This window comes from Fukomys damarensis, unplaced genomic scaffold (assembly GCF_012274545.1).
Source record: "Fukomys damarensis isolate Sample0158 unplaced genomic scaffold, DMR_v1.0_HiC HiC_scaffold_15, whole genome shotgun sequence".
Lineage (NCBI taxonomy): Eukaryota > Metazoa > Chordata > Mammalia > Rodentia > Bathyergidae > Fukomys > Fukomys damarensis.
The window spans coordinates 4,234,112-4,244,775 of NW_022900927.1; the positions used below are offsets into that span (position 1 = coordinate 4,234,112).

The following is a 10,664-nucleotide window of genomic DNA, read 5'->3' on the forward strand; positions in this document are numbered from 1 at the left end:
CCAGCCCAGCTTGGCAGTTTATCGAGTCTATCTCAAAAAAAAAAAAAAGGCTGGGAATACAGCTTAGTGCCAAGGCCCTGGATTCCATCCCCGATACCACTAAAGGGGGTTGGGGTTGGAGGGAGAAGAAACAAACTGGGTCATGATTAAATCTGCATGTGCATCCCACCTGACTCTCTACTGGCCTTGAAGATCTACCCATGCTGTCATCATCAACACTTTATTTTTCCATTTTCTGGAGGCCAACAACATAGCAAATTCCACAAGGTTACTTTCCTTTCCAGTAGCAACCCTGCCCAGATGTGAGTCCTTGGATTGTGGTTCTGGATCCAGAATGGCAAATAGAAGGGGTTGGGGGCATAGTGGTAGGACACTTGCCTACCATATAGGAAGCTCTGAGTTTAAAACCCAGCCCCGCCCCACTCCACCTCAGGAAAGTAAAGTCAAAATAAAGAAAGAATGATGAGCAAATCTGACTTGGTCATGGTTTTCTGTGTGACTGAGGGACCTGGGGAATTTCTCTGGCTCATCTAAGCACTAAAATCTGTTCTTGAAACTAATTGAATTCTCCATACAGCTATCCCTCCTTAAACTGCCAGGCCAGAGGTCTGTTAGGTTAGACCGACCCTGTGCTAACTTGAGATCCTTCTGAGTCAAGGTCTGAGCTGAAGAGTGCTGCATGAAGAGCCACATCTCATGTGGGATGGGCACACCAAGGGACACGGACAGAGGTAGAACTCTCTCTGCAGCTGAATCAGTCCCATAGCTACTCTTTGGCTCTGGTTACTCAGCAATAGACTGCAAACAGCCCTGCCTTCTGAGACAGCTTTGAGCATTGGATAAAGACTGGAGAAAACTGGCCTGTGCTTGTCTGAAGTCCAAACCTCAAAAGGTCAGAACCTGAGGTGGAACTCAATTACATTTCCACTTTTATTTAAGGGCAATTTTTTTCTTTTCTTCAAAACTCCCCTTACAGTCTGCAGGCAAGCAATACACTTTAATGTGTTCAAGAAGACCTGTTGGTGTTACTGGTCTCACAGCTCTAGTCTGCAGCAGGAGTTGTTTCTCCACTTAGGGAAATTACATGCAGCTAAAAATACATTTGTTCACTCAGAATAGATTTTTGGATCCCATGAATCCTAGAAAAAAGCTGTTCCTTAGTGCCCATATGTCTGTTATTGGAAATAGGACATCTAAGGTAGAGACTCATAACATTTCAAATTCAGCCTCATAAAGTGAGTGAAAAAAGGTACAGTAAGGATTTTGTTCACTTTGAACACTGGCCATGTGGTTTAGTTGATGAGAGTTGGTGCTAATGAAATTGAAGCTGAAGGTTCATCCTCAAAAAGTGTGCTGTTCTGAGAGCAGAGCTCAGTGGACCCTGTGAGAAGAATCATGCTTGTTTTACTTCATGAGGCCCAGAAGTTTTTAATTGTCAGCCACACCACAGTAAAGAAAGGGGAAAAGAGAGACCCCGGGATCTAGTAAGCTTTGTCTTTCCATCTGAAAGAAGCCCTCCTCTGAATTCGCCCAGAGGGGAACACAGTGGGAAAAGGGTAAGGGGATGAAGCTGCTGCTGGAGACACCTACTTGGCCCCAGACTTCTTCAGCTGGTCCCGCTGTTGGATATGGGAAGAAAACACCGCAGTCTCTGTGAGAGGATATGCACTGCCGTTCCCCTCCTGGTTCCCTGTCAGCCGTGGTGCTGGGGATTGAACCGAGGGCCTCACACGTTAGGCAAGTACACTCCCATTGAGCTACAGCTTCAGCCTCTGTTGTATGCTATTTTACAAAGCTAGAGTTAGACTAGATGGGCACTTAGGATCTTTTCTGTCTTTCTCAGAGCACTAACCCTCCCTCTGTGTATAGAGAGCAGTCTATTTAAGATACGAATATTAGCCAGGAGTGGTAACACATGCCTGTTTTCCCAGCACCCTGGGGTGGGGGAGCAATGAGGCAAGAGGGCCACAAGTTTGAGCCCAGTCTGGGATCTCAGCAATGTCGTGAGACCTGTCTCAAAAAAGAGCTGGGTTGTACCTCAGTGTGGAGGCACTGGGTTTCATCCCTAGAACAGAGAAAAATAATCTCTCAAATGCTTTCACAAAGAGTTTCATGGAAGGGTAAAAGCTGCACAGAGCTAGCCCAACCTTTTACTGTATGATGAAAATTTTTAGTTTCATACCTAGACATTTTGCAGAAATCGGAAGAAGGGAACGAAGGACATTTTGTAGTATTCTGAGGAATAGGGGCCTGACATCAGTATAGAATTTTCTTCTGATTTCACTCTACTACCCAAGTGGGGCTTTCCTTAGACTGAAAAAAATATGTAATACACAAGGATGAAAAAGTATAGATGAAGCCATGCAAATTTATTGGAAAATTGGTGGGAAAAATAACTTTAAGTAGATGTTTATCAAAAGGGATTCTCTACTATCGCTCATGTGAAAAAGACAGTATTTATGAATATGAATTATTTATACCTCATTCATTCTAGAATATCCTGAAGATATTAACTATACATTTTAATTTAAAACCAAGTGAAGCCTGGCTTTATAAAAGTGCTATAGTGAGATTATTTTCATTTGGGTTAGCATCTGCTCTCTTCCCCAAAACAGTTTCCTTTAGTTATGGAAATTTAACATTCTAGGACAATTTATAAAATGCTCTGTTAGTTTTGGGTCAGGAGGAGTTCCAGGGTTTAATTCTAGTTCTGTTCCTGTGTTTGTAACTTCGATAAGCACCTGACATCTTGGTGCCTTAACTTCCCCGTGTAAAAGATGGTCGGGGAGGTGGGATGAAAAAAAATCTTCCCTTGATAACTGAACAACTATATTGTAAAGATAAAAAAAAATGTCTAACATGCTCACTGGCAGTGTGCAAAATGTAGCTGTGCCGAGTCCAAATATGCCACATAGCCATGGGCAGGATGTATGCCAAGCCTGTGATAACGGGAGCAAGTTTTGGGCATTGACTACACTTCCTGTTGTCTGAATAGACATGGGGACAATTACAGAAAAGTGGCTGAGTGCCCAGAACAGAGAAAATAAAAGGGAGGCACAGCCACGGCCACTATGGCTCGGCATGTTGCCGTGTTGGGATCCTCTTTGTGGTATTGTATGGTCCCTGGGCAGCTGCTGCATAAACCTTAAATAATATCACAAAGGGATTATGTAAGAAATGAATGTGAGTGATGTGGACCTTGGTAGGTCTGGCTGGTTAGGAGCTCGTGGAGAGTCAGTTTGAGAGAGGAGTCTATTCGTGTGATCTTAAGGGAGGAAGATGACTTTTCTCTTGTGTGGGTGAAGCTCCCTTAAGGAGACAGCCATTGTGGGTCAGGTGTGGGAGGTAATAAAATACTAAAGAATTGTTAATGAGTCACTCCTTGTGTGGGTGAAGTCTCATAAAAGATTGCTTTCCTGAGCTGGGATGTGTTCCAGCTTCAGGTGGATACGGGTGAGGCTGATTTTGCCATGATTAGCAGAGTTACTTGAAGAAGAAAGAAAACATGGTGTTATTCTTGGGTTGGAGTTTTTGAGTTTCAGACTGGCTGCAGTCAAGCACTCCAGGACACACCAAATGCTGTGTATTCATTTAAGGTTCCTATTTGTCTCTTCCAGCTTCTGCTTCCTGTTCCTGGTACCTAATTTCTGCTCCTGCCTTCTACTTTCCTCCTAATGTGAGCTAAACCTTCACTTAATCTGATGTTCTCTTTTCCGTTCACTGAGCTACACCTTTCTTTTTTTTTTTTTTTTAATTATTTTTATGTTTTAAATTTTACTTTATTTTTTTCCAGTACTGGGGATCGAACTCAGGACCTTGTGCTTGCCAAGCAGGTGCAGCGCCACTGAGCTACCCCAGCCCTGGGCTGCATTTTTTTTGCTTTCTCTGAGTTTCCCCTTTTTTTTTTTTTTTTTTTTTAATTATTTTTATGTTTTAAATTTTACTTTATTTTTTTCCAGTACTGGGGATCGAACTCAGGACCTTGTGCTTGCCAAGCAGGTGCAGCGCCACTGAGCTACCCCAGCCCTGGGCTGCACCTTTCCACGGTGTCCCTGACTTAGTGTGTGTGTTTATGGAAGCACTCTGTGTCCCTCCATCCCCCCCACCAGCAGAATAATATCCATTTCCTCTGGTACCATGTGAAGTTTCTGTCTGCGGCTCTGTCTTTACCTATCACATCGAGTGCTTATCTCCTAAATCTATTTCAAGTGTTAAAAATACAGAATGCCCTCTTCTTTGCAACTGAAAAAAAAAAATTAAATCTGACAAATACTTTTGTCCTGTCACTTTTACATTAATGAGTTGTGATTTGAACAGGCTTCAATGGTATTGTTGTATACAAATCTTACTTTGTGTGCACTTACTTTGTCCACACCTTTCTCCACAGTGTAGCCCAAGTCCACCTCTCCTCAGTGGCTGTAACATTAGGACCGCCAGACAGTTTGCGAAGGAAATACCGTAGAACCTCTTGCCTTGAAATAGTCAGCTGACAGAGTGCATGTTTAGTGTTCCTATGAGAATTGACAGGCCAGCTAAGGGAGCCCTTAGATAACATGAATCCTGGGCCCCATCTTAGCAGAGTATTAGCCCATCACGGCCTACATTAGTTAAACTTGTCCTTTTCCCTTTCCTTTTCCTAGAAGTTTCAAGCACCTATAAGAGAGACCTGTGTCGAATGTCGGAAGACAGTCTACCCCATGGAGCGTCTCCTGGCCAACCAACAGGTGTTTCATATCAGCTGCTTCCGTTGCTCCTACTGCAACAGCAAACTTAGGTGAGCCAGACCCAAACAAGCCATTTCTATATACTTGGAGCTCTGAAGAAATCTTTGGCTTTTATGGCACTCATGCTAAAAGCAGTTGTGCTAATGATGCTGCCTTGGGAGCACTTGAAAAGGTAGAAAACACTATTTAGTGACAGGTCTTTCATGTCAAATGCTAGTGATATTTGGAATATCTTGATACATTGATATGTTTGTTTGCATGTTAGGACTGAAGTTTAAATAATATGGATTGCAAAGGCCAGGGATTTAGCTCAGTGGTTCTGCTGCCTGCCTTGCAAGCACAAGGTTCCGAGTTCAATCCCTGGTATCGGAAAAAAAAAACAACAAAAAAACCTTGCTAACTTTGTTCTTTTTCTTTTGATGGCAGCCTAGGAACATATGCATCTTTACATGGAAGAATCTATTGTAAGCCTCACTTCAATCAACTCTTTAAATCTAAAGGCAACTATGATGAAGGTTTTGGGCACAGACCACACAAGGATCTGTGGGCAAGCAAAAATGAAAATGAGACCTTGGAGAGACCAGCCCAAATCCCAAGTGAGGGGGAGATGCCTCAGAGCCCAGGGGTGGAAGATGCACCCATTGCCAAGGTAGGTGTGCTGGCTGCAAGTATGGAAGCCAAGGCCTCCTCTCAGCCAGAAAAGGAAGACAAGCCAGCTGAAACCAAGAAGCTAAAGATCGCCTGGCCTCCCCCGACTGAATTTAGCAATGCAGGAAGTACCTTGGAGGAAGGAATCAAAGTATCTAAACCCAAATGGCCACCTGAGGATGAAGTCAGCAAGCCGGAAGCTCCTGAGGATGTAGATCTGGATCTGAAAAAGCTAAGACGATCTTCCTCACTGAAGGAAAGAAGCCGCCCCTTTACTGTTGCAGCTTCATTTCGAACCTCTTCTGTCAAGAGCCCCCAAAATTTGTCTCCACCTATCAGGAAAGGTTGGAGCATGTCAGACCAGAATGAGGAGTTTGCAGGAGGGATAGTAGCAGAAAGGGAACAAGTGGAAAATGCCATGGTTCCTGAGAAGAATGGGAGCGTGGAAAAAATGACCTGGCAAAATAAGGTGCCTAAAAGAGGAGAGGCAGGGACAAGTGGTAAAGAAACGCACAGCTTTGAGATAGGGAGTGAGAATCTCGTAGAAAATGGTGCAAACCTAGATGATGATTATAGCAACCTCCTCAAAGAGCAATCTCCAGTAGAACCCAAGTCTCCAAATTGGTCCAGCTTTGCAGATAACAGCTCCCCTAAAGAATACACTACTCAGAATCAGAAATCCCAGGATGTGGGATTCTGGGAGGAAGAAGAAGTCAAAGAGCTGTCTGTAGAAGAACAAATAAAGAGAAATCGGTACTATGATGAGGATGAGGATGAAGAATGACAAACTGCAAGAGTGCTGGGCCTTACATTTATCTTAGTGTTAGCAAGCCACTGACCTTTAGCAAAGTAATGAAGAAACAGCAATCCTGACATGAATTGTCCTTTTTGTGGAAACAACTTTGGAAAAGAATTCCTGCTACCAGACAACAAAACAAAAAAACCATATGCAGTAAAACCAGTTCTAAGTGCTAAAGATGACATACTTAAATCTTCCATCGTAGCCATGATGATATGCACAGGTGCTTGTAAGCAGAGAGATATTCCAACTGACATAATCCAGATTCCACTATATTCCCAAAAGATAATACTAAAGTAGGTAGATGATGAGTAGTACATTTTTACACTGTAGACACTATTGTGGAAATGAGAGAACATACAGAAAGGATTTAAGTGTCTAAACCTTATGACTGAATGCACTTTAGTATAAAGGGCACAGTTTGTATATTTTTTAAGGAATACCAACTTAGTTTTTTAGTATTAAACTGTTAAGAGATTAGTCTTTTAGGATTTTTAAGGTTAATTTTCTTACTTTTGATTTTATAGGAAGTTTATCGCTTTGCATACTACTCTTGAATTACTGAGGGTATAACATAGCCACCCTTTCACAGAACCTTTTGAGACGATTGAAGAACCAACCTACCAGCTTTGGTGCCTGGGGAGATCCACTGTCTCCCGAATAAGCTATGGTATTTGCCAATAAGTTTGTACCCCAAGTGATCACTTTCTCTTTTGTGGTATCTGTGCTTCTCACGATTTACTGTAGGTTGCAATATTTTTGTAAGACCTTTGGATCTTTATTTACCATGCTCCATGTTAGAGCATAGTGAGTTCAAAGGAAGAGTAACAGAAGAACTGCCTTAACTCACTTAAGCTCAGATCTCCAAACCTATGTTTTACTTCTGATATCCCCTTTTTGAGACACTAATTTTTAAATACATATCAGCTCTGAAGTGTATTGATTTTTATGGCAGATTGTATTCCCAGAGTGAAATCAAACCAGCAATAGGCCTTTTTATTGGGATGGTTTTCTTTAGTATTAAGAGTTAGCTTGAGTACATTTGTTGTACATAATTGATATTCCAAATTGTATGTAGGGGAGGAAGAGGTGTTTCAAGATACAGCCTTTTCTTTATACTGCATTTATAGAGATTTAGCTTTGAGATTTTTTTAGAGATGTAAAATATTGTTTTCTTACTGTCTTGCTTAGTCGGGGACATTTTTATTCAATAAAGATTTTAATTTACAATTGAATTTGTTGGTGCTCCTTTTCTATATACTCATCAGTAGAAACTGTCCTGATCTGTTTTACTTTATTTTTATTTTATTATTATTTTTGTTTTGTTTTGTTTTGTTTTTTTGAGACAGGGTCTCACTATGTAGTTGAGACTGACCTGGAACTTACTATGTAGCCCAGGCTGGTCTCGAACTCACAGCAATCCTCCTGCCTCAGCCTCCCAAGTGCTGGGATTACAGGCATGCAGCACCACGCCTGGCAGATGTGCTTTACTTTAGCAGTTTCGTAAGAAAAATCGAAGGGGTCTGTCTGTGTTGTAGTGCGGAGAAAAAGTACTACAAACATATCCCACCACTAGGTGGTGATGTTGGGCCGAATTTGGACTTTTCATTCTCCCTGAAGAAAAAAAATTTTTGGAAAATTGTAAGCTGCTTGGCAAGAGAATTAGTGTGTGCATTCAAACTGAGCTGTTTGTTTTAACAATTCAAATTCAGTGGTGATTTTTATTACCATATTCAACATTTAATAATTCACCTTACAATTATGCCTAACATGCTAAATAGAATTTCCAAATTCCTCTGTTGAAAATGGATGGGTTTTCCACTTTGGGCAGAGGTATTTTGGTCGATTCCTTTTGTAGAAGCAACTGCTCCAATGTTAAATCTTTGTTTTAAGAGTAGGGTGGAAATGTAATTTCCTTGGACATAGGTATGCTTTTTGAGTCTCTTATTAAATTTGCCAGTGTCAATGTATGATGTTCCTGGGTTTTCTCTGTGCACTACTTCTGCTCTTATCTTCACCCCAAGCTGAAGTCATTTACAAATCCCTGTTCACTGAATGAGTAACCCAGGAAACTTATAAAATACCCCATCTTGGCTTGAGTTTAGCAACTCTTGGTATATGACTATTGGCTTTTGTAACCTGTCCTTGTGGTACACAACATAGGCACTAACTTTATACAACAAAGTCTGAATGCCAGTGGTTATCAGTTGAGTATATGCCACATACCTCAATACTTAGGGACTGAGATTATTGTTTGAAGAACCCTTTACTATACCTTTCAAGGATTGGAATAAACATTACTGTAAAGGTACAGAGAGTAGAAAAAAAGGGTAGCTCCATGTTCAATATAATAATAGGATTCCTTGTCAGGAGGATTACCAAAATAATACAAACATTCTTAGGGAACAAAACCTACAGCCAAAGAAAATAGTACTAATCATTAGTCCCTTTCAAGTATCTGAATGAAGACAATCTTGTTTGGACTTGTTATGTTGGTAGTGACAATGGGGTGAAGTGAGGTTTTTCTGTTGGACAAGTGGGGAAAGGAGCTGGTTTGGGACCTGAGATGGTTAAGGAGATCCTAATCATGACTTTGCATACCGACAGGGTTCTAGCAGCTTTTTTTTTTTTTTTTTTCTTTTTTTTTGTACCGGAGATCAAACTCAGGACCTTGCACTTGTGAAGCAGGCGGCGGAACCATTGAGCTATATCCCCAGCATGGAGTTTATTGATTATACTACACTTAGCCAAAGTGAAAGGTACATCAAGGCTTTTTGTTGTTTTTGTTTTTTGGGAGGTCTTTTTTGTCATCACATTTCATCAACAATGTTTTCTAACAGTCAAAAGGGTGAGAGCTAGTAAAGGTGCACTTTAGGAGAAAAAGAAATTTTAATAGGGTCTCACACCACAATCATTGTGCGCTGGTTTCTGCATGCAAGTTGGCATGTTCCGTGTTCCTAGGGGTTCTGGTTTAAATTCCCTTGGGACTCAAGAAGTATACCTCCTTTTAAAATTTATCTCTAATATAACGTAGTTATCATGGAACTATTAGCAGGTTTAGGTGAAAATGGCTTCAGTAGTGATTTTCATACCAGCAGCAGTAGCATCACCTATGAATCTGTTAGAAAGGAGAGATTCAGGGCTCAGCCATAGAGTGCTTGCTTTCAATGCAGGAGGCTCTGGGTTCAATGCTCAAACCAGCACACCCCACCAGAAAAAAGGGAAGAAGAAAAGGAAGGAAGGAAATGCAAATTCATGGGCTCTACCTTCTCCTGAAATTAGAATCTCTCTGCCCAGACCCAGAAAATGCATAGTTTCCCTTCATGTGAGCTTCATAAAGCTAGTATGTGAGCTGATCAGTGTTAGAGAAGCACTGAACTTAGATCTTTATCCTACTTGGGATGTTGGGGCCCACTCCCCAACTCTTAATTCTGGTATAAACACTCCTTTCTAGTTACAACTTATTCTATCAGTCCTCAGATGATAGGTAGAGGTTTAGTTACTTCCAACCCTCCATCTCCCATCGTAGTTAACCTGTGACAATTTTGTATTAGTTTTTTCAGAGTTCAGGGTTCTCGGGCACTCTAGGAACAATTGTTCAGTCTTTTGAAGGTATCTGGGATATGGCTTCCCTATTTGCTCATACAGATTCACACAGACTTCATTGTTCAGTGTGGGAACCAAAAGTCAAAGTAGTTTATAGGATAAGGGCTCGGAGTTCTGGAATCTAGACTTTGTAGATAGCACTTGTTATCTATATAGCTTTGGGCAAGCTGTTTGGCCTCTCTGGACTGAAGTTTCCTCCTTCATAAAATAGTGGAAGAGTATCTTCATAGGGTGAAGGAATGAAATAACCCGTATAAAATGTTCAGTGCAGTACCTGGCACATAAACTTCACTAAATATTAGCCAAACTTTTTTTTTGTACTGGGGATTAAACTCAGGGCCTCTCACGTGCTAAGCAGGAGCTCTAACACTGTTACACCCCAAGCCTATTTTGCTCTTTGACTTCCTTAGGTGTCTCTCCCTTTAATGTTGCTTTTCATTTCCTTCTCCCTATGAGAAGAATAAAAGGACTTTCTGAAGTCCATTTTCTCTATGGAAAAGCGATAACTTTTAAGGGATGAAGAGGCGAAATAGGGGATCACGGAGGGGCAAGAAGGAAGGAAGAGATTGGGAGTGAAAAGAATGCTAGTGGTGGACAACAGTGGGAGGCACCAGCTGAGATGCAAGAGAGGCCCAGGCTGGAGGGAAGCTGGGACTGCAGACTTAGGTACAGCCTGGCTGGGAGCAGTAACCAAAGCGGAACGTGGCCGTAAGGGAAGCTCGGCCTGAAATACAGGATGGGACCTTGACTGCTCCAGAGGGCTGGGAAGGAAGAGAAGGACCGCTCAGACTTGTATCAAAAAAGGGCGGGACCAGAGTTAAGGGGTCCCAGTGGGTGGAGCCAGGGCAGCGAGGGGGCGGGGGTGACGCGGGGCGTGGCCTGGAAGG

The 10,664-nt window shown here is 41.9% G+C and overlaps 2 protein-coding genes across 10 annotated transcripts in view; both read left to right on the top strand.

Moving 5' to 3' along the window:
- Lima1 (LIM domain and actin binding 1) overlaps positions 1-7,364 on the top strand; it is a 99,336-nt gene extending 91,972 nt beyond the window's left edge. For all 9 annotated transcript variants that reach the window (XM_010623665.2, XM_010623664.2, XM_010623670.2 and 6 more), the window contains 2 exons: positions 4,641-4,774; positions 5,151-7,364. In XM_010623665.2, the coding sequence (XP_010621967.1) occupies positions 4,641-4,774; positions 5,151-6,156 (1,140 nt within the window). In that variant the 3' untranslated portion in view covers positions 6,157-7,364. The remainder of the gene's footprint in view (positions 1-4,640; positions 4,775-5,150) is intronic.
- Positions 7,365-9,210: 1,846 nt separating this feature from the next.
- Cers5 (ceramide synthase 5) overlaps positions 9,211-10,664 on the top strand; it is a 39,241-nt gene continuing 37,787 nt past the window's right edge. The window contains exon 1 of the mRNA XM_019207419.2: positions 9,211-9,291. Within this exon, the coding sequence (XP_019062964.1) occupies positions 9,211-9,291 (81 nt within the window). The remainder of the gene's footprint in view (positions 9,292-10,664) is intronic.